The 23,951-nt window shown below is 44.9% G+C and overlaps 1 protein-coding gene across 6 annotated transcripts in view; it reads left to right on the forward strand.

Moving 5' to 3' along the window:
- The window catches only part of AOAH (acyloxyacyl hydrolase), a 166,966-nt gene extending 150,401 nt beyond the window's left edge, over positions 1 to 16,565 (forward strand). For 5 of the 6 annotated variants that reach the window (XM_089917521.1, XM_089917519.1, XM_022583292.3 and 2 more), the window contains 2 exons: positions 5,253 to 5,329; positions 16,322 to 16,565. In XM_089917521.1, coding sequence (XP_089773647.1) covers positions 5,253 to 5,329; positions 16,322 to 16,450 — 206 coding nt within the window. In that variant the 3' untranslated portion in view covers positions 16,451 to 16,565. Of the gene's footprint in view, positions 1 to 5,252; positions 5,330 to 5,430; positions 6,729 to 16,321 lie in introns of all 6 variants that reach the window. The other variant, XR_016394296.1, reaches the window with a different exon arrangement.
- The last annotated feature ends 7,386 nt before the right edge of the window (positions 16,566 to 23,951 follow it).

Here is a 23,951-nt window from a genome sequence, read left to right on the forward strand (position 1 = left end):
AAATTAAACTACACTTTAAAATTTAATAAATGGGGCTCATGTAATGCTCCAAGATTAAGAACTTAGTCATTTAGTCATCAGACTTTTACTAAGCCCTCCTGCGTGCTGTGTAGGTGCTGGGAATATAGTTGTTAACAAAACAGAACAGTCCTCTCTTCATGAAAGATACAGGGAAAAGAGCTTTCTCCTGGACCCCCATACTGGCCAGCATTCCACATGCTTGGAAACAGAGGTTCCTCAGCACGTTCTTATCCTCAGAGCAACAATAAATGCAATAAAAAAGCAAAAATTCGGTTAACCTGAACACTCTACATCAACATGGCAGTTGGTCACTTTACTGAGAAGCCTCCTAGGTGTCTCTCCGTGTTCGGCACTTGTCATCAGCAGTTCAAGGAGTTTGCTGACGCTTTGTAATTCCCTGACGTTTCTTAATAATGAAGGTCCAGTTTTGGTCCAGGGCCTTCTTCGCCTTCTCCATACGAAGTTAGTCTCCACTAGAGAAGATACAGTGGGAGGGAGAGTGGAGGCAGAGGAAATGGTACTCTGGGATCTGCCTCCAGAAACATCCGATACAGCGTCATGCATTTAATGGCTACGTGCTATCACGTGTGCTTCTGAGAGAGCTGGCGTTTTTATCTAGTTTTCAAGAACTGTGGTAAGGTCTTAACTTACACCCAATGTTAGACTACTGCAAAGGGCATGCCTACCTTGAGATTTTAGCATTTTCCAGAGTAGGCAGAGGGTGCATCCACTCCCAGATCCATCTCTGTGGATAAGCTCCCCCTCCTGGGCAGCTCATCACCCTGGAAATCTGGCCTACCCCATGTAGGCGAATATGTTATTATACAAAGGGTCCAGAATTTACAACCAGATAGACCTGTATTCCTATCTCAACTCAGACATAGAATAGCTGTGTAACCTCGAGCAAATGAAATAACTGTTCAAGTTTAGTTTCCTTTTGTGCACGGTAGCAGTAACTAAACCATGGGCTCTACGTAAGGGTAGAGACAGTGCTTGTCATGTAGTAAGGACTCTGATACCTGTTAGCTGACACCCTCCCATCGCCACCAACGTCACTGTTTGTAAACACCTACTACATTCTTCCAGGGCTTATGATAGATGGATAATAAATGTTTATTCTTTTTCAATGTCTAACCCTCCCCATCACCAACTGAACCTGTGCATCACTTTGAGTTCCTCACAGGAAGCTATGCTAGAAATGCATCTCCTTATCACAGTTTCCTTTAATCAGAAATAAAAACCCTATAGAGTCACTGATTAAATCTGCAGTCTCAACAGTCACATGAAAATCTCTGCTCTCATTTCTATACTGTATTTGAGCTATTGCATCACAAATATCACTTTTCATATGAGATTTACAATTTCATACCCTGTGACAGAGCAAATGACAGTTGAGGGTCCCCGTCCCTTGAGGGTAGACACGAGACCTATCTGCTCTCTACTCTGACAGCCTCAGTCCAGCACCAAGAGATGACTGCTCACCTCAGAGACTTTTTTCTCTTGCTGACTCATCCTCCAACTGGTTATGAGCTAAACAGAGGCAGCAATTCTTTTTCCCTTCAGGAAATGCCAGCTTGAGCAGGTGATGTCCTTTTTCTTCATCTCCACCACACCTCCCATACAGAGGAAGGAGCACGCCACTCGGCTGACAAGGCCATTTTTTCACTGACACTTTAAATATAGCACCAGCTCCCCTCAGCTTCTAAGACAACTCAGGTAGAGTTTTGGTTCTTAGCTCCCCTCCCCTCAAGTGTACGTTTGTCAGAATGGCCAGTGACTTCATAGTGCTGCTGACCAGACTTCAGATTTCCCTTTTTAAATACCTGCTAGTCACCAAGGAGCTACCGAATGTTCTATGAAACTCCTGTGGTTTCCATTGCGTCTCTGAAAAACCGGTCATTAGCAGAGCTTCTTTGACTTTACAAATAAAGGAAATACATTACGTACCAGATCCAAAGAGATCACTCATGATCTTTCAAGAGCTTTAATTCAAGTGTTCCAAAGAACAAACGGCAATTTATTTGCCTATATTTAATTATGGCCCCAGGCAGGAAGGGAACTGACCAATCTACCATAATACCCTGCTTGGACCACCCAGTCTAAATCAGAGAAGAAGTAGAGACCACTGTCTGGTATTGCATTTATTCTAAGAAAGCAAAATTTCTCCCTGAGATAATCAAACTAAAAAGGGTCACTCTGTCTAGCACTGGTCATAATACAGGTAAGAACTTAAACTCTTGCCTGTGAGTTACTGACTCTTCCTGTAAGTGTTATAATTCTTATGTCTACAGATATTCAGTGACTGGTATGCCTCAGAGACACAATAATCATATGAGAAAATATCCTACGTTATGGGATCAAGCCTCCAAGGGGAGTAGAAGGAATCACCATTCCTTCTCACTTTGAAAAATAGTCATTAATTCTGATGACTAAATTATGTCCATCTGTTCCATGAAGTATAATATCTATCACCACCTCTCCCTTTCTCTAAGGGCCATAATTTTTAGTTTGGTAGTTAGTAATGCACATAAAATTCAAATCAAAATGGAAACAGCCTAGACCAACTTTAAGCCTCGTTAAGACTAGCATTGAATCACACTAGAGGAAACACCGGTATAAGAAAGTCTGGTGTTTTTAATATGGAGCTCTTAACAAACATTCCTCTCCAGGAACACGATCTTGGCTTAAACTGTGTTTCATTTATAAGCTCAAATTTGCTTTCCACTGTCGATTTTCCAGATCTCCGGATCACTGTAATTCCTTTGTGAACATTCTCTTGGCCAGGGAAGGCACAAGTTTAGATTCAATTTGTCACTCAACTTTCTCTGCAAATGTGAAGAGTCTAAAAGTATTATGACGAACTTCCTACCCCTTCTGGGTCAGAGGATGTGTGAGTGGTCCAGGTCAGGCCCATGGCTTGCTGTCTATCTCCTTAATACAACCCTTTCTCAGGTCTTGACCGGGCTTGGTTCCCATTGTCTATCAGGCCTGGGAATTCCTTAACATCTGATTGAGATTTTCTTTCATTCTTTCTTTTCTTTCTCTTTTTAACATTTGTATAGCATAAGGTGAAACCAAACTGAAAATAAGGGAGAAGAAGGAGAAAGGATTGAAAAGTTCATTGAGGATTTACGTGAAGCAAAGGAATGCAAATAGAATGGAAGCGAGGTCACCTCTGAGCCACAGAGGAGCTTAGGAGGCTGACTTCTTGCCTGGGCTGGACCTCTCTGCATCAGTGTTGATTTCTGTATTAGAAACCCTGTGGGGCTGCAAAGTAGAGATGAGACAAATAGTACAAAAGAACCAAAAGCGCTGAGGGGGCTCAGTGGGGGTGACATTGACTTTGTATTTGAAGAAACCCTTCCAATGCCTGGTGCTCCATTAAGGGTAATTGGTTGGATGTTCAGATTGGAAATGGCTCAGAGAGAGAATCAGCATAAAGTTAGAAAGTAGAACAGCAGGACCCAAAAAACAAGTAGGAAAGTGACCCATTGTCTCCCGACTAAGGGGGGAGAAAGAAGAGTCTGAACCAAGCATGGGGAACGCATGACAGGTGAGCCAGGATGAGCAGGGCTGGGCTGGGGCAGTATGGCACACCCAGAAAGACAGGAGGGACCCACAGGTGCTTCAAAGTGTCAGACCCAGAGGGGAAGGGGAAGCACCCAGAATTGAACCTGAAGCAGAAAATCCGGTTCCGAGGTCATGCCTAAAAAACAGGACAGCCAGGTAAACTGAAGCTAGAGCCAGGCAAGCTTCCCCAAGGCTCTGCCTTTTACGGGGTACCTAGGGCCAATGGCAGGAAACTGTGAGGTCTGCAAGCTGGTTCAGCAGAAGGAATAAGCCTTCATAAGGGTTAGTGTGGTTTCAGTATCACTGTAATTCTGAGCTTCCTATCAGAAGAGCAGATACATACCATTCCTTCAGAGAGATACACCGTTTACCAGCATGAAGCAATCTCTCCCTTGTGACCACATGTGGAGGACACAGTGGACAATATCCTTGATTTGAGATTCACAAGAAATGCAAAGGCCACTTTCCATTAGCTGCTTCTTCTAGCAACCTCCAATAAAACCCAGGCATAAAGTATAAGAGAGGGGCTCAGTGGTGGCCGTTCTGACAGGGAAAAAGCCGACAGGAATTGGTGATCCAGTATAGGACTCCAGACCACCAGCAGGAATTGTTTCCTGTGCTCTGAGAAGCACAGCAGTATTTGCAGCCCCTCTGGGGACAAGAATTGGGTAGCAAGTGTGGACGGCCTGGCGTGATATTAGGACTAATTACAAAAGCAGCGTAGTATTGATTCAGCTCTGGGAAAGTCCAGCTTCTCTCATCCAGTTAAAGCCCCTAATAGCATTTCCATTCCTTCCCTTGGGGCAAAAGAGAGATAAACAAAGAGGGCAAGAGGGAACATATATCTGCCCTTGAGTTTTTGTGAAGTGAAGAGGAAAGAGCTAGAGGAATCTCAGCTGTGCCGGCTCCCCTCTCTGGACACCAGGGAAATGAGGACATGGGCTACACTGGGAGTGGTAGGTTTCACATTTTTCTCTCTGGAGGCTGTCTAGGGACTTGAAGTTTCCTTGAGGAGTTCTTATTGACTGTATGATATTATAATGTAGAGTTCATTATGCCTTTGCCTTGGAGCAACTGACATTCCTGGTCTCACCCCTGTTGAAGGACAGTTTTATTGCTGCTCATCATTTTGGGGCTCATAACGTCTTCTCTGTAGCCATACTCACTCTAAATGTGATGTCCAGATCATCTCAGGTAATTATATTTCTGACAGACTGTGAGTTTTAATGATGATTGCTTGACATATGCAGGCAGTGTCTGGAAATGGCAGCCAATGAAAGGAGATGTTAACAAAATGCTTAATATTTTCCTCCTACTCCTGAAATTCTGTCCTCCTGGCCACTGAGAAATGAGATGGACTTAAATCGATGTTGAATATTTTCGAGCCCACCCTTCCCCACCACCCTCCTCACTCTACAAACCACATTCATCCAACACTCTCACACATTTGTCTTCCTGAGTTAGAGAAAAACTAATGACACAATGGAAAGATTATTTCTGTTCAGAAAGCCCCCGGCAGAGGCAGACGTGGCTGGGTAAGCATGGGCCCAGGAGGAGCCTCCTTCACAGCCCTTGCTCTTGGGTGTTAACTGTTGCTCAGGAAAGCATGTCTCTAACCCTCTGTGTGTGTATGTGTGTGTGTGTGTGTGCACGCCCCGCAGTCACGGAGGAGTGGCAGAAGAGCGGAGGGCAGCTCTGCCAGCTCATTGAACCCGTGGATGGATTCCACCCTAGTGAGGTAAGTGCAGTCACACGACGGCTGCTGAGGGCAGTCTGTTACGTTATCTTTGTAATATAATTATGCACACATGCATTCGTTTTTATCCTATTTTATTCCAGAAAGAATTTGAGGTGATGTGCACACGTGTGTAAGATAGAAGATAAATAAATATAAATTAAATTGATAAAATATAAATAAAATAATAAAGTGAAAATCAGAGTAAAAAGAAAATAAGGTGGAAATGATACCTGAATTCCTGACTTAATGTCTACAATTCACAACGTGTCCCAGCAAGTCCTAAGAAACAGCCTGCAAGGGCCCACAAAATCAGCTCCACGCTTCCTACGCGGCTGATGCAAAGAAGGGCATAAGTCATAGCCTTAAGAAGATAAAAAATAAATTAAGTACTCAAAAAAAAAAAAACCTGGAAGTGAGCCCTGTGAGAAATTTCTTCTATGGATCCTTCTAGAAAAAAAGGAGAACCATACGAGAGGAGAACAGTGTCCCTAGCAATATCCTGCAGTAAGAGCTGTTTCTCATTTAGAATTCCGAGGAACAATCTGGAAAGTAGTTCTACTCTGGCCTCTTCACAGAGCAAGGGGAGCTAGACGGTGGGATTCTGTCCCCTCCCCCTCCCCCGTCCATTGTCCTGGCTGCAGCCAGGGAAGTTCCACTTTTATCTGTTCTACATACTGGACTTGCTCATGATATTTCTTTGTATAAAAAATAGAAAAAGAAGTGGGGGAGTAGCTCTGCTGCTTCTAACATTTTGAAAGCCAGTCCCCTGCAAGAGGGATGGGCCATTTACCCACAGGCAATCCTCTGTGGCTCTCGTCTTTCTGATGCAGCCTTTGTGGCATTGACAAGGGTCCAAATGTGAGAAGCACTTATTGTAGCCTTGATCTCCATGGTCAGCCAGGCCACAGGGAGTGCTGATCATCCCCTAAGAAGCATGAAAGGAATCATAGTCCTCCCTCCCCTTGAGCTCTAGGTGCCATGAGTACCCATGGGCAGAGCTAAGAACTGTCTCAAAAGAAAAGGAAGAGGGACTTCCCTGGTGGTGCAGAGGTTAAGCATCCGCCTGCCAATGCAGGGGACACGGGTTCGAGCCCTGGTCCAGGAAGATCCCACATGTTGCGGAGCAACTAAGCCTGTGAGCCACAACTACTGAGCCCACGTGCCACAACTACTGAAGCCCGAGCGCCTAGAGCCCATGCTCCGCAACAAGAGAAGCCACCGCAATGAAGAGTAGCCCCTGCTCGCCACAACTAGAGAAAGCCCGCATGCAGCAACGAAGACCCAATGCAGCCAAAAATAAAAATTAATTAATTGATTAACTAAAAAGAAAAGGAAGAGTGCCACTCCATGATCAGATGGATGGACAGTAGAGTCTCAGAAATGCTGGGTAAATTTTAAAGTGAGTATTAAATGTGCATCTTACTGTGTTAAGTAACAACAACCCAAACAATCTAAGTAATGCGCCTCAGAATATCTGTTTCCTGTGTATCACTTGGATGGGTTGATCCAAGAGAATTATTGGCTAGAAGCTGGTTAAATATTAGAGTTTGCCCCCCCACCAAAAAAAAAATGATGTCTTCGGTTTTAGAATAGTTAATGTGGAGACCTGCTTTCTGGCAATAATTAGGTAGTAGTTCTTGTCATTCTTTGGACATTACAGAATTTTACCCTTCTGATTCTACAGAGAATGGGGACAAGAGGAGACGGTCAGAGAGGGAGCAATGAGGAACAAACTAAAAATAAGAGGGTCAAAGGCAGCTTTGTTGTATCCCTCGGGACATACTTGTCTGATCTATCAAAAGACAGTTCTGTCCCTGACTCTTAAAACAGTATTAGGGTTCAAGGTCTGTCAAATTGGGGCTCTTCCTTGCACTCAAACAGCTTCGCCGTTAACTGATTGTTGAGAACAGAGTCAAAAGCTGAGGGGCTTCCCTGGTGGCGCAGTGGTTGAGAGTCTGCCTGCCGATGCAGGGGACACGGGTTCGTGCCCCGGTCCGGGAAGATCCCACATGCCGCGGAGCGGCTGGGCCCGTGAGCCATGGCCGCTGAGCCTGCGCGTCCGGAGCCTGTGCTCCGCAACAGGAGAGGCCACAGCAGTGGGAGGCCCGCGTACCGGAAAAAAAAAAAGCTGAAAATCGGTGTGTCATAATCTTATGTTATTCCTGAGAAATTTGTTCACATGCTGAGAGTGGGTGATAGAGTGGGCAACAGTGGTGGAGCCACATCTAAAGTGGCTGACAATGGATAGATATGCCTAAAGCTTGCCTAGTTATCATGTATGTTGAGCTGAGCAGTCTAGATGGCAAATTCCCATCCTAGAATGTCTATTGAGTGCCTACGCGGTATCAAACACAGTGAGAAGGGTGAACAGGAAACCACCCCTGCCGGTTAAGGAGATTATAGGGTGGAGGGGGAGAATGACAAATAAACAGATAATTAAATGTAAAAAGTAGTCAATGCCTCCAACTGTGCAAGCACAGATGCTGTGGGAGCATTATGGGGGACGGAATGCGAGAGAGGGGTGCAAGAAAAGAGTTTCAGAGGAGGGAACTCAGAACTAAGACCATGAACTAGTCAAGTGAAAGGAAGAGGGGAGGGATTGCAGAAAGTGTTGAGCTGAGGAAAGTGCAAGGGCAAGGACCTGAATATGAAAGGAAGCATGGCGCGTTGGAGGTAATAAAAGTGCTTCGGTGTGGCTGGGACATAGAACATGAGAGTGGAGTGGAGAGAGAAGGAGCAAGAGAGATATTCAGGGACAGGTCACATAAGGTCTGAATAGGGTTCGACCTTTTCAACTGTGGAGAACAGAGAGCCGTTGAAGATTTTTCAGCAAGAGGGAAAAATACCTAGACTTGTTCTCTAAAAGGATACCTGTGGTAGCAGCACGAAGAGTGGTTTGGTCTAGCAGGGGTGTGGACACCCCTGTGCACAAGAGGGTGATGGCCTGAACAGAGGTAGTGAGGAGAAAGAAAGGCCTGTACTGGAGAGATTCGGATAGCTGAATCAACAGAACATGGTCATTTATTGAATGTCAAGGTGAAAGAGAAAGAGATGCTAAGCGTTACACTTCTTCTGTGACCTGGGAAACTGGATAGATGATTTCATTGCCTGCTGAGGTCAAGAACACCTTTAGGGGGATAGGGTGGTTTGAGGACGAGTTTGGTACATGTTGGATTTAAAGAGCCTCTAGGATGTCCAGATGGGGATGTCCCTGCAGCAGATCATATACGAGCTTAGAGCTCAGGAAGGGATCTGAGCTGGAGATACAGACGTGAGCACCATCAGGACGGGGCTGTGACTTGAAGCCTTGAAGAGGGGCCGCTGGATGTCCCTGCGTACTCGCCTCCCGATGGTGTGCCCTACAGCAGAAGCAGTGTGAAGGGATCCTTCTAGACCATGGGGCAGCTATGGGGGTCCGCATCTTTTCCATCTTGAAAGAGTCAGATGGGCAAGGCTGAGTCTCAGGACCTCATCCTTATGGCACAGACATAATACCAACCAGAAGAGTAGGCTCGGACCTTGTTCAAGTGCCCCCTCGCCGATCCTGCACATCTGCAGAAATAGTTGATACTGGCCCCTCACCACCAGGGGGTGAGCAGGCTGTATTTTATTGGCCTGTTTCTTCCTAAAACCTGCTAGAGAAGCAGGGCGGAGTGCGTAACCACTATGGATTCAACTGCTCCAGTTGAATGGGCTATGTTGAACAGCCCATTGAAAAATATGGGCTATGTTGAACAGTTCAAATTTATGATCGATAGATATTAATTTTTGAGCCAGATTATATTCACCATCTAAATTCTTTACTTATATTTTAATGGAAAATAAATAAGCATATAAAAATTCCTGTATATCAATAGACTGACAACCACTTTACTTTTTCATCTCATTTCCAAAATGTAGAACCAGAATTTTAAGAAATATATATAATGCCAGACTTGCTGATTGATTGGATTTGGTGGGTGGGAGCGAGACGACTCACAGGATTCGACAACTGGATGAAGGGAGGTGAAAATAAAAAGTCAAGGAACTCAGAAGAAGGAGCAGATTTGAACATTCTGAATTTGGGGTGCCTGCACAGTATCCAGCCATTAGATCGTATTTATGGGTTCTGATCTCAGGAGACACAGGTTTGGGAATCACCAGCTTCTAGCTGAGAGCAGGAGACACTGGCAGGGATGAGATTGGCCCAAGGGATCAACTTATGAAGAAAAATAAAGATCAAAGAGAATTAAGACTGAGAAGGTATTTTAGTTATCTATTGTTGCATAGTAAATGACTTAAAAACCACACACATTCCTTTTTCTTTTTAACTTTTTATTTTTTATTGGAGTATAGCCGATTAACAATGTTGTGATAGTTTCAGATGCACAGCAAAGGGACTCAGCCATACGTATACATGTATCCTTTCTCCCCCAGACTCCCCTCCCATCCAGGCTGCCACATAACATTGAGCAGAGTTCCCTGTGCTATACAGTAGGTCCTTGTTGGTTATCCTTTTTAAATATAGCAGTGTGTACATGTCAATCCCTAACTCCCTAGCTATCCCTTCCCCCCACCCTTCCCACCACCCCCACCCCGGTAACCATAGCTTTGTTCTCTAAGTCTGTGAGTCTGTTTCTGTTTTGTAAATATGTTCGTTTGTATCATTTCTTTTTAGATTCCACATATAAGCGATATCATACGATATTTCTCTTTCTTGTCTGACTTACTTTGCTCAGTATGGCAATCTCTAGGTCCACCCATGTTGCTGCAAATGGCATTATTTCATTCTTTTTAATGGCTGAGTAGTATTCCATTGTATATGTGCCACATCTTCTTTATCCATTCCTCTGTCGATGGACTTTTAGGCCGCTTCCATGTTTTGGCTACTGTAAACAGTACTGCAGTGAACACCGGGGTGCATGTATCCTTTCAGACCATGTTTCTCTCCAGATATATGCCCAGGAGTGGCATTGCAGGTTCATACGGTAGCTCTATTTTTAGTTTGTTATGGAACCTCCATACTGTTCTCCATAATGGCTGTACCAATTTACATTCCCATCAACAGTGTAGGAGACACATTTCTTGTGTTTTGTTTTGTTTTTTTTCTTGCAGTACGCGGGCCTCTCACTGTTGTGGCCTCTCCCGTTGCGGAGCACAGGCTCCGGACGGGCAGGCTCAGCGGCCATGGCTCACGGGCCCAGCCACTCCACGGCATGTGGGATCTTCCCGGACCTGGGCAAGAACCCGTGTCCCCTGCATCGGCAGGTGGGCTCCCAAGCACTGCACCACCAGAGAAGCCCCGGAGACACATTTCTTATCTCACAGTTTCTGTGGCCAGGAATCCAGACACAGATTAGCTGGGTATCCTGCTCCACTGACTCTCCCAAGTTGCCATCAAGGTGTCTGCCAGGGCTGGGTCTCATCGGAAGGCTTGACTTGGAAGCTCACATTTATTAGCAGAGCGTAGTTCCTTGAGACCTGTTGAACTGAGGGTCTCAGTTCCTAATCGGTTGTTGCTCAGAGGCCACCTGAGCAACCTGCTTCGTCAATGGGTGCAAAATGGCAACAGTCTGCCAGTTATGTCAGCCACTACCGTACGTAACCTAATCACAGAGTAACATTCCATCACCTGTGCCATATTTTAGAAGTTAAAAGCAAGTTACAAGTCCTACCACACTCAAAGGAGAGGGATGACGCAGGTGTGCCTACCACAGAGTGGGAACCATTGCCCATCTCAGCAGGACCCGCTGGAAAGAAGTCCTAGGAGATCGCTAGATGCCTCCAGAGAGAGCAGGTGTATCCGAGAGTTGGGAATAGCAGTCAAACTGCTGACAAAATGCAAAGAAAGTTTTTCTTAGAAAAGAAATGTCATTGCAAAGACCCGAGACCCAGATTTGTGACCTGTTGAAGCTGTAGCAATTCTATCTGTTCAAACACCCACTTTTTAAAATCTTTGCAAAGTTAAGTATCTGAAAAGGTACGTAAAAGATCTCTGGGCCTAAAATCAGACAATAGTAAACAGAAAACGTTGAAAGAGCCACGAACATACATCAAGTCTGCTTTCCTTGGCTATGCTGAGACCACCTGGCTAAACATTCCTAACACCTCCTGCCTTAGAAGCTTCGCGCAACGAAGCTCTCTGCAAAACAGCCTCCTCTCCTCTCCTCATGGAAGTAGCAACTCAAACCAATCCTCTTAAAACTCTTCCTACAGGCAGTGAATTTTCCATTCCATCAATCCCCTCTTCTTTCTTGAGCCCTGACCCTTATACACTGCTGGTGGCAGACATCAGATATATAATCAGTGGATTGGCTTTAAATAAGTTAACAGTCTCTAGGTCTTTATTTGTCTCAACATGTAAGCCCCTGGGACCCAAGGTCCTTGACAGACTGGTGGAGCCCCTCAAAAAAGGCAGTTAAGCTGGCAGTGGGGAGAGAGAGGAGGGAGGGCCTCCTGGGCCAGGGAACCCTCAAATAACAGTCACTTAGGCTGGCCCTCCCAGGCATCAGGGACCATGTTTGTTTAGTTTGCTTTATACACCAACTGGCAGCAGTGGTTTTGGTGGTGGCACCCTGAACCAGCACAGACAGGCTCGAGCTGGAAATGTAACATTTTTCCTTAAATGTTTTTAAATACGTCTTACACAACTGTCATGTTGTAAGTTTACAAATGTAAACTTAATTGGGACCAAAAGTAACCAGGTCCAATAGACTGTGTTTCTGGACAGATTAAGAGGCCAGAGAAGTAAAACTGTGCCTTCCCTGTGGTGAGGGCTTCCCTGCAGGTGTTTGAAAGCCATCTTACAAGACAGCCTGGAATTGTTCTCCCTTCAAGAAAAATAAGTTCACAGTAGATTTTTTACTTTGGTCTGGTAGAAGCCCAGAGTTAAATTTAGCAAGAGTTCAACTTAAAAGGTAGCAGTCATGCTGAGTTGTTGGTGAAATCTATATACTCTTGCTCTGAATTGCATTTATTCTTTAAAAATATTACAAAAATGTAGTTACTGTTCAGGGTTTGTTTTTATGATTGTCTTACTAAAGAGTTCCATTTTTGTAGCAAAATACATACAGTTAGCTTACAAAGCGGGAGTGTGGAGGAATCACAGATGATGTCCAGCTATGACCACTGCTGGGCTTCTAACATGTCTGGATATGTGAGCAGATCATGAGCATGTGGGCTGGATCTGACATGGTATATTTTCTTGGAGGACCCGGTACTCTCCTGGTGAAGAACTCATCATAAATACAAATATGGTTAGGCAAAGAAGCGTGGCGCAATTTTAAATTGTCATTAGAAGGGAGAGAAATTCTAGAAGCCATATGGTGGCTGTCACCAAGGGCTGAATCAAGAAATGGTACCAGGTCCCTACCCTCCAACTCCCCTCTCTGTGGACTCATGCCTGAATCCTAGGGAGATCAGGGGCTGCAAGTAAAAACTGAAAAAGCTGCTTCGCCAAAAACTTATATAAGACAATGGGGTGTTAAGTTGCCCTACTTTGTCACCCCTTCTATGAGAGTTTCAAAGAGAAAACTTCACAGTGGACCAATGACCATCACATGGTTTTGCCACCATGGGGGCTTCTGAGTAGCAGCAGTAGACAGATGGGTGGGTGGCAACGCCCCACAGAAGCACTGGAGCTGCAGGGATGCCTGCAGAACAGCACCAGTGCCCATCGGACGTGGACTTACCCAGAGGAAGGGCCACACCTGCTAGAACTGAGTGGCACCTAGACAAAAGCAGCACCGCCAATGTGACAACCATCTGGACTCTGCAGCTGGGGCCCTGCAAGAGCTCAGGCAGCTGAATCAACTGCAAAGGAAGAGACAAGGAAGGGCCTAACCCTGTTAACCAGAATATTCCACTTAACCAGAACTCCACATTCCCTAGCGTTCTGCTGGACCAGATTTCTTTTCATGCACATATCTAGTAGGGTTAGTAAATGAGGCAGCCTGTGAACCCCTCCTGGGCTGCAGATGTTGGGCACACTGGCAATGGGAAACTCTCCACCCCTGTCCTGAGGACAAATGTTAGGGAGATGTGTGCAAAAAAAAATGCATCGGTGAAATAAATTAGCTTGCACGTATCTGATGGAATATCATGCCGCAAAGAAAAACGATACAGATCTACTTTTAGTGGCACAGAAATATGTTTGTAATATAGAGCAAAGTAAATGAAAAGCAGATTAGAGATTGTTGCGATGATTACTCAACTGAATGCATTTGTCAACACTCATGGAACTGTTTACCAAAAAGAGTTCATTTTACTGTGTGTAAATTATACCTCCAAAAGAGCAGATTATAAAATATTTACAGAGGGATCAAATGTATGTGTGTGCGCATGTGTGTGTGCCTCAGAAAGGCTCAATGTTAACAGTGACTATCTCTATTATAATTAAGATAAATTTTATTCTGTTTTTCTTTTTGCTTAATTGTCCTTTAATTTTTTCCCAGAGGAATAGATACTGCTTTAACATTTTTAATTGTGAAACGGGGAGCACAAAAGATATTTGTGTTCAAGGAACACCTCGCTTGGAGTAATGAGGGTGACTGGGCCTTGCCCTGTGCAGAGCATCATGGGAGTTACAAGAGGAGGTTGGTTATAAGGAGCCCACAATAGGTGCTCAGTAAATGTTTCTCAGACGAATGAATAATTATAGTAGGTCATTTTATCACAAGGATCTAGTTTAGTAGTAACAATACCATTCTCATTTTAGATCCAAAATATTGGCAATGCACACATGAATATTTTAGTCTCCATTAGAGTGATAGCCAACTAATTGCTTTCAAACCAAATAGTTACCACATGCTCAAATCTCAGCTCTTTTATTTTAACTTCCCTCTGCTTATCCTCACCCCCATCTCCTCCTTTATTAATTCACATTGGGAAATAAATGACCACAAATGAATTGATACCACATAATTGTTAGGAAGACTGCTTAGGTATATCGAAGTGAAAGGCAAAAAACAAAAGAGAAGAACCAGTAATTTTCCACAGACTTGGAAGCAGCCTACTTTGTTGAGAAGTAGCAGGAAAAACAGCCCCGAATCAGTCCCCTGTTTTTGAAGACGTGACTGCTTCTAGTATGAGAGATGATCAGACCCTTCCCGGAAACGTGCTGGCTTAACCATCAGCCTCTTTAGGTCTGAGAGGTGTGTGTGTGTGTGGTGTGTGGTATGTGGTACGTGTTGTGTGTGTTGGTGGCAAGTGGGGTGTGTACGTGTGTTAGACACCACATGGATATGATCAAGATTACATTGCTGGGTGGATGGAATTTGGGGTCCACCTCAGAAGACTCAGGAACACATGAAAATACTGGGGATATTTAATGTATCGACTCAACCAGTTCTATTTTTTTCTAACAACTGCTAAAATCTTACACACAATTTAGACCCAGAAGAGTCTTTAGATCATTTATTCATTTTGCAAATGAGAGAATTTCAGCCCAGAGAAGAAGGCTGAAGGGGGCTGGCCAGCATCACACAGGGAGCTGGCTGCACTGTTGTTGGAATGAGGAACAGCATGTGCCCTTTGAAGACAATGTCCATGTGCTTCTGTATAAAGTCAGGGACATCCCTGAGCATCTGCCCTGAACAATGTGTTCCCCTCTGAGGCCTTCAGCCGTCACGTTTCTCTATCAGTCAGCATTAACCCCCCCACACCCCCCCTCCCATGGAGATGTAGCCATCTGGGGTCTGAAGGCCTGTCCAGGGCCCATTTGCTAAATGAGGGCATTATCTGCAGAGAGAGACTCCTCATCAGAGGCACGTTAATGACAAGCCAGAGGACCGAACAACCAAGAATGGATCCTGCTGACATTGTGAATAAAGGGACACACAACAATGCAACCAGAGAGTGGGCATCAGGCCAAGAGAGAGAGGGACAAGCCTATTGTGAATTAAGCCTGTACATTCCACAGCCTGGCACTCCAACCACTCTCTCCGTGCCCACAGCCTCCTTCAGGAGCCCAGCCCTGCAAGGGGACCAGTTCAGCTTCATCTCCCAGGCACCCATAGTCCCCCTGCATGACTTTCTCTTCCACATCTCTAAGCTTCTGCATGTGCTGTGTCCTCTACCACATACACTGCTTTCCTCATGATCCATCTGGTGAATTCCTCTTTGAAAATTCAGCTCAGCCACCACACTCTTTAGAGAGGACCTATCCTTTCTTCGCACCCAGCAGAGTTGCCACCTCTTCCCCTTCCAGCCGTGTGCATCCCTCACAGTCCTCCCTGTGGGTTTGGTGGTGTCATTCTGCATGTCTGGGTCCCTCACTAGACTGGGAGTTCCTTCAAGGAAGGATTCATCCTGTTCACCTCCAAAACCCAAGCCTTAAGCCTGCAGTAAGTGTTAGCTATCCACAGGTAAGTGAATAAATGCCTTTCTTAGAAAGTGTATTTGCTGTCTATTACTAAATAACAAATTACCACAAATGTAGCAGCTTAATACAATACACACTTGTTGTCTCACAGTTTCTGTGGGTCAGGAGTGCTGGTATAGTTTAATTGGGTTCTCTACTTAGAGTCTCAGAGGCTAAATCTACATTCTCACCAGGAGACTCAACTGGGGAAGATTTGATTTCAGACTCACTTGAGTTGTTAGCAGAATTTATCTCCTTGTGGTTGTAGGACTGAAGACCCAACTCCTTACTAGATGTCAGCTGGAGGCCACCCTCTGTCCCCTGCCATGTGGGCTTTCCAACATGGCTTCTTACATCATCAGCCCGTCAGCAAGTCTCCAGAGCAAGTCTGCCAGCAAAGCAGAGCCTTAGATAATGTAACATAATCACCGAAGGGACATTCTTTCACCTTTACCATGTTCTATCGCTTAGAACCAAGTGATAGGTTCCATCCACATCAAGGGAAGGGGATCATACAAAGACCCAAAGGTAGGAATCCTGGGGAACCATCCTAGAGTCTGTCCACTGCACAAGGAATAGAGTAAATCTTGCTGGTAACTTCTTTACTTTGTTTTAATTTCCCTTTTACTCCTCCTTTGGGTTCTCTCTTGCAGGTGGCTTTACAGCTGTTGGCAGATCGCTTCTGGAAGAAGGTGCAGCTCCAGTGGCCCCAGGTCCTGGGAAAGGAGAATCCATTCAACCTCCAGATTGAGCAGGTGTTTGGAGACCAAGGGGGGCACTAAGTCCTCAGGGACACCTGCTCCTGGGGAGCTCAGGAAGGCAGAAACTTGGGTAAACTCATTCAAGAAATGGTTATGGGAGCGGCTGTGTCACAAACTCACAGGCCCCTCTTCAGCAGCATCCTTGCAAAGTGCTTTTCTCCCATTTAAAAGCCTAGTGTCACTCTCTTCACTTCCCCTCTGCCACTTTTGGGGATGGCTTCCCAAATAAACCACTGGCACCCAAATCTTTGTCTCAATAAAGACAAAATTATAATGACAGTGTGTGCATAATTGTGTATGCTTTATTATTGTATTATTTTTAAACTTATTTATTTATTCCTGATAGGGAGATATTAATACTTCTATTTTGGCTAGGCACCAGCGTGAACCAAATCTCCCACTGATCGTATCAATGATTGGAAGACCTTACCACAGACTAGCTTCTGGCTTTGCGCATTTCACACCTTGTTTCTCCTCCACGATCCACACACTTCCTGTGCCGGGAGCTGTAGGACACTCTCTCCTACTGTGATCTGACCACTAACCCTGAACCTTTGCCAGGGGGCTGGTGGACAACAGGGGCGTACCTGGAAGCCCTTTCCTGCACCAGGATGGCTAGCGGTACCTACCTTAACTGTGCACAGAAATGACAGCTAACCACATAAATAGTCCAACCTAAATCCAGCCTAAACAGATCTCTATTTCAACTTCCCCAAAATTCCCATGGCTTTTCCAGAGCCACTGGATATAAGGGAAATTGTGACAGAGAGGAAGCAATTGTGTTTAAAATATCTTACTTTTGCAAATTTTACAAAGCATAGGACCATGTGAACTCATTGTTTGGGCCCCTTCCAGGGCTTTGGAAGGAACCCTAAAATTTAATCTTTCTTAGACTTATGGTAAATCCACCTCTACTCACAAGACAAACTGGCCAGATTTGTGTGAGCTTCAGTTTGGGGGGCCAACACAATTAAAATGTTGTGAACCCATTAATTTCTGTCACCTGGGCAGAATCCTTGGCTCAGCAATGACCAGCACATGTCCCCAGGAGGCAGATCAACAGAGGACCAACAAGCCCCAAGGATGCTGCTTGTTTCAACCAGGAAATACAAACTCGGAGTATAGATTGAAGGTGTGAGGTGTGGAGGTGTGGGGCTGTGGACACCTGGTATATCCATCTCCTGCTGGTTTTGGTGTTCCAACATCCCATCTTATTTCTAAGGACTAAAATACCAATATTTGTTGTAGTGTTGTTTTGTTATTGTTTTTTTAATCTGAAATCTTAATCATTCAGTCTCAAAATATACCCAGAGAACAGTGCACTAAAAATTTGTATTCCTTTAGAAAATTCTATTCAATCCCCCTGATTAAAATGCTTCCAAGTTATTGCTATTCTAATTTTTATTTCCGAGTACTAGTGAAGTCAATAATCTTGTATTGCTTTTGATGTTGTTGGGGGGACGGAGAATTCACTTTAGGCCCTGATCTATTTCCAGAAGGCCCTGAAGGAATAGAGTTATTTTAAAAGTTGGGGGAAACTAGAGGGAGTGTATAGGGAGATTTGGAAGGTACAGGGAGGGGGTTCCCAGGTTGGATCCTCTTGAGCCCGACCACCTCCCAAGCCCGACCACCTCCCATCTCCCACCCTAGATGTCATCTCTGTCCCTGCCACTTTTTCCTGTTTAAATTCTCTTAAGACTGAACCCCCCACCTTGGGGATAATTTAACCAGTTCCATCTTCCTCATTCTCCATCTGAACAGGTTCAGATGGGAGGATGGAGGTACCTGGGTTCTGAGCCCTGACCTCATTCCTGGGGCAAAGCACCAAGAAATCAAAGGGTGGGAGAAGATGGTGCTCCCATCTCAATTTTTGTATAAAACACTAATGCTGCACGAAATACTAGGTATCACCATTGTCTCCACAAGAACTGGAGTCCCAGGCCAGGCCCACTTCCCTGGATTGGGAGCTCATGGGTGAGGCCTGTCCACTTCTGCCTCCATTTTCTATACTCCCATCCAGACATGTTCTTTCTTTGAGATTCAACCATGTCTTTCTCTCTGGCTTGGGGATATTCTGTCTCTGTAAGGTGTTGTATATACTTCTGATAGCATCTGAGTGTCCAGAATTTATGGTAGAGCCATGGGGGACAGTTTCTATCCCGTATTTCTGCACTGGTGCCCCTTGAGCTACTGTCTTCAGCCTCTAGTTTTTCAGAATCATAGTGTATGAGTGCTGTCCTTTGACAGGCACCTGAAGGGCTTTCTTGGGGTGGCTTGCACCCCTCTCCATCCCCTTCCCCAGTTCCTGGACTGGTGTCCTGGAGAGAAGAGCCAGAACCTGAACAGAAACTCCAGGAGATGAGAACCAGGCCAGTCAGGTCCACTCCTGTATCAGCAGCCCTACAACAATGCCTGGCCCATGAGAGGTGCTCAGTAAGCAGTACTGATTGAATGAATGAATGAATATTGGGGTTGCTCTCCAGGGCACACTTCCTTATATCTTGCTATTTAGGGGGAAAAAAGAAGCGTCTTTTTGACACATTTGAATTAGCCCCGTTGAATCATACTCCTTGTGGTGTGAAGGTTAAGAAAGAAAAGCAATCAACGCAGGGGATGCTTTCCTTTCTGGGCACCCTTGGTCAGAAGACATGATTTTCATCTAAACGCTCCAATACTATACTGTCATTTGTTTCTCCTATTTTCAGATTAAAGACCTCTCTTACCCTTTGCTATTGGAATGGGACTCCTCATTTTCCACATGAATAATCGTCAAGAACTTCTATCATAGAGCCTTTTGGGTTCAGGACCTGGTGGAAAAATATTTCAGACCCCCCAGCAAGAGCAAATCAGCTAAAAAATCTTATCTGAGACTTGTACTGACCCACAACATAGCAGGGACTGGAGCCCCCAGGAATTTTCACCAGCTACCCCACTTTACCCTCTCCTGAGTTAGTCCCACTAAAGAAGGGATTCTGAACTGTAATCTATGGGAACCACCCTCTCCCAGAATTAAGAGTGCCTATGAACTTGAATAGGAAAAATTATCTTTACTACCCTCTAAGTAAAATTCACCATTTCCTTTAATTATGAACGTAGGCAACAAAACACTGTATTTTTTTTACAAAACACTGTATGTTTGCAACTGTATTCATAGCTGTCTGTCACAAATATTTTCACATCACATTACATTTGTTGCAGATACAGTCAATTCTCATTACTCAGGGCAGTTATGTGCTATAGTCACCCTGAATACTGAATTAGCAAACGCTGAACCACTGCGCCTAGCGGTAAAACGGGCTTACATTCCTGTGAGCCTCTGGTCACAACGTTATCATCCACCAATCAATACACAATCTTTTTTTAATGTGTGGTTTTTGTTTAAAGACACCTTATTTAATTTATAGTTGATTAATTAATGTTGAAGTCACAGCCAACAGCACGACACCTCGCATCTAAATGAAGCTTAACTACCCATCTATGTTCTTCATAAGGCACATCACAGTCTCCTGCACTTAAGCACACGAGGTGGCACTTCAGCACTGCACTCAGAGACTGTTTTAAACAGTGAAGTCACCAACGAAAAGCATAAAAATGCCCAAAATGTGGCAGGAAATACACTGTGAAAAAGACACCTTTTTTCACAGGGCGCTGCCTTTTTCAACCTCAGCTGGGAACGTGCAGGTCAGGTGATTGAAATTTCTCACTGCTCAAATGACCACAAAAGTGCCATGAGTATTGATTTGGGGGTTACAGATAAATTTTAGCAAGTACACGAATTCACAGATATAGAATTTGTGAATAACGAGGAATGACCTTATCTTGAAATATCATTTATGGCCATGAGTACTTGAAACACCTGTAATTATTAGATCCATTAAAAAAGAAATACATATATTAATGCATGCCCATCTTTAAATATTTCAAAATATTTTTAGTAGTGTGATATTTGGTTTTGATACAAATGGTTTCCTTTGTAATCCTATGTGTTTTATTTTTTGCACTTAAAAACGTTATTCTGAGAAGGGATCCCCAGCTTCCCCAGCCTGCCAAGGGGGTGCATGACACACACAGAGTTGTATGTTCTGGGATGTGTTGCTTTGAGAAGGAAGAACTCCACAGTCTAAAAAGAACTCCACAGTCTAAATAGTCTGGAAGCACAGCATAACTTCTCTGCTTCCTGGAAAGCCACAGGGTGAAAGTCCTGCAGTAGAGAAGTGTGTTCAGCTCATTATTTACCCAATATTTTTGACCTAGAGGCCCTTCTCCTCCTATGAGAGGTATTAACACTCTGTGGTCTTCATGCTCTACAGAAACACCTTGGGAGATGCTGCTTTTGTCATTTTTAGTTCTACCAGAAAAGCTGTTGTTGCAGTGAGAAGAATTCCAAAGACATCCTGTTTTATACAAAAGATGAGGGGTGGGGATTCTAGTCTGAATATACCTGGGAAATTCCTCACACTGCCGGTGAGTGTGTTAGAGGCTAATTCCTCTGGGGATTACACTTTTGAAGCTCTTGGATGGATAGAAATGCAGAGGAGAGGTAAAGAGCACACAATGAGGCTTGCTAAGGATTTATCTGGGCATTGTGCTCCCGGCTGGCTGCTTTGTTTATAATTAATTACATGGAGTATTTACAGGAACCCTTTGGGCCTCAGAATGCTGCAAATGTAACTCACGGGTTCACAAAGCTGCAGTCAATAAACTGCAGCAGAAAGATGGGCAAGAGGACACACCAAGGGCTTCCATGGCAGCCCACGCTCAAGGCAGCTTCAGACCCCGGAGACTTTCAGCCTCCCCTGAGGACTCTTCCCTCTGAGATGCACACTTTGCACAGGCTCAGAAAAACACCAGGTGTTAGTATTTTTACAGTGATTCCCCCCATTGTACCTCTGCAAATATCAGCGAGAGCCTGGACGTTGTACGAGGCTGCTAGGGGAGCAGAGAGATTTTGAGAACTAAGAGGTGGGAAAGAACAATACTCTGTCCTGCTGCCTCCTGGCTGGGGGACACATCAAAGCACAACCAGTGGGAAATTCAGGAAGCAACAGGTTTTGGAGTCACTTGTCTGGGTTTGAATCTTGTTTAAGCTCCTGGTGCCTCAGTTACTTTCCCTTTCGAATGAGAGCAATAGTACCTGTTTCCTAGCGCTACTGGGAGCACTAAGGAAAAGAGCTGATGTTTACAGAGGGCTTTGTGACGTGGATTATCTCACAACAACTACATTAGGCAGGTCTGCCATGATTATCTGCTTTTACAGATAGGGAGATAGAAACAGAGAGCAGTTAAGTAACTTGCTGGAGATTGCACAGCTAATAAATGATGAATCAGGAGTTTGCAGCCAGGCCATCTGGCTCCAGGCTCCGTGCTGTTAGCCACGAGGTGACGCCGCCTTTATTATGTAAGATAATGCTAGTACAACATGATGAGTGACGGATCAACACTTGCTCTCATTGTCTCTACACCCAGGGTATAGTTTAGCCACCACGCAGGCTGGAGTCTGCTTTGTCTATAGAGTAAAACCGGAACTCATCAACACCCACAGCCTGTGCCTCTGCAGGCTCACTCTTTCCCTGCCCATTTCTTTTAGCCTACATCCTGGCCACAGGAAACTTGTCATTACAAGCACAGGCAGTGGGTAAGTCGCCAATGGCTGCCCTCCCTGCCCACGTGTTCCCTTCCTTCCAGGGAGAGACAGCATCTGTGCCCAGCCCTCCAAGCCAGCCTGGCCCAGAGAAGGAGGTGCAGGTGAAATGGCCATATCCAGGCCTAATACAAGGAAGCTGAGCCGCCACTTTCATCCTGGAGGGAAGTTGAGGCAATGCTGCTGTGAGAGAGACCCTGGGGGTGAGACACCATGTGGAAGAGAGAGGCCATATGGAGAAGAACCGAGGCACCCCAGCCCACACCAAGGCCTCAGAGGTGCGAAAGAGGCTTTCTTGGAATTTCCAGACCAGCTCTCTACCAGCTGGATGCAGCTGGATAGGCATTCCCCGCCAAGGCCACATGGAGCCCAGCCAGCCCACAGAATCATGGGATATTGTACACTCTTCTCATTTCAAGCCTGAGTTTTCCAGGGTGTTGTTCTGCAGCAATGGTGACCTGAACACAGGCCAAGCCCTCTCACAGCTCCATGTCTTTCCATCTGCTGTCTCCTCAGCCTTCCCTTCCTTCTCTGACTGGAACACTCCTACTCATTCTTCAAGATCCATCTCACCATGGCCATCATCAAAAAATCTACAAACAATAAATGCTGGAGAGGGTGTGGAGAAAAGGGAACCCTCTTGCACTGTTGGTAGGAATGTAAGTTGATACAGCCACTATAGAGAACAAGTATGGTGTTCTGTTTTCCTTAAAAAACTAAAAATAGAACTACCATATGACCCAGCAATCCCACTACTGGGCATATACCCTGAGAAAACCTTAATTCAAAAACAGTCACATACCGCAATGTTCATTGCAGCTCTATTTACAATAGCCAGGACATGGAAACAACCTAAGTGTCCATCGACAGATGAATGAATAAAGAAGATGTGGCACATATATACAATGGAACATTACTCAGCCATAAAAAGAAATGAAATTGAGTTATTTGTAGAGAGGTGGATGGATCTAGAGTCTGTCATACAGGGTGGAGTAAGTAAGAAAGAGAAAAACAAATACTGTATGCTAACACATATATACGGAAAGTAAAAAAAAAGAAAAAGAAAGAAATGGTTCTGAAGAACCTAGGGGCAGGACAGGAATAAAGACGCAGACATAGAGAATGGATTGAGGACACGGGGAGGGGGAAGGGTAAGCTGGAACGAAGTGAGAGATTGGCATATACATATATACACTACCAAATGTAAAATAGATAGCTAGTGGGAAGCAGCTGCATGGCACAGGGAGATCAGCTCGGTGCTTTGTGACCTGAGGGGTGGGATACGGAGGGTGGGAGGGAAACACAGGAGGGAGGAGATATGGGGATATATGTATATGTATAGCTGATTCACTTTGTTATAAAGCAGAAACTAACACACCATTGTAAAGCAGTTATACTCCAATAAAGATGTTAAAAAAATAAATTAAATAAAGTTAAATAAAAAAGATCCATCTCACCCCGTTGTTGTCAGGCATGGGAAGATACAGACACACACAGTCTGCCAGAGGGCGTAAGTATCTCTAGGATTAGGTTCAGCTGCTTATGAGTGAAATCCAAAAGAACAAGCCTTTAAAAAGAGAGAAGGTTATTTTTCACATAAAAGACTTCCAGTGGCAGGTGGTGCAGGGCTAGAAGGAGACTCTGTGTTGCCAGGGACCCAGGCCCCCTCTATCTCGTTACCACCACTTTCAGCATGTAGCTTCCACTTTGTGGCTCAAGAAGGCTTCCTGGGCAACCGCTGCCTTGACTGCACCTGGGCCTGCGGGAAGAAGGGCGGGGAGAGGAATGGCCACAGCCCCTCCCAGACAATGACTTCTACTCGCACCTCAGTAGGCCAAGCATAGTCACAGGACCACCCAGCTGTAAAGGAGGCTAAAAACT

Source organism: Delphinapterus leucas, chromosome 9, assembly GCF_059928025.1.
Source record: "Delphinapterus leucas isolate spDelLeu-1000000601 "Yukka" chromosome 9, BTC_Dleu_Yukka2, whole genome shotgun sequence".
NCBI classification, from domain to species: domain Eukaryota; kingdom Metazoa; phylum Chordata; class Mammalia; order Artiodactyla; family Monodontidae; genus Delphinapterus; species Delphinapterus leucas.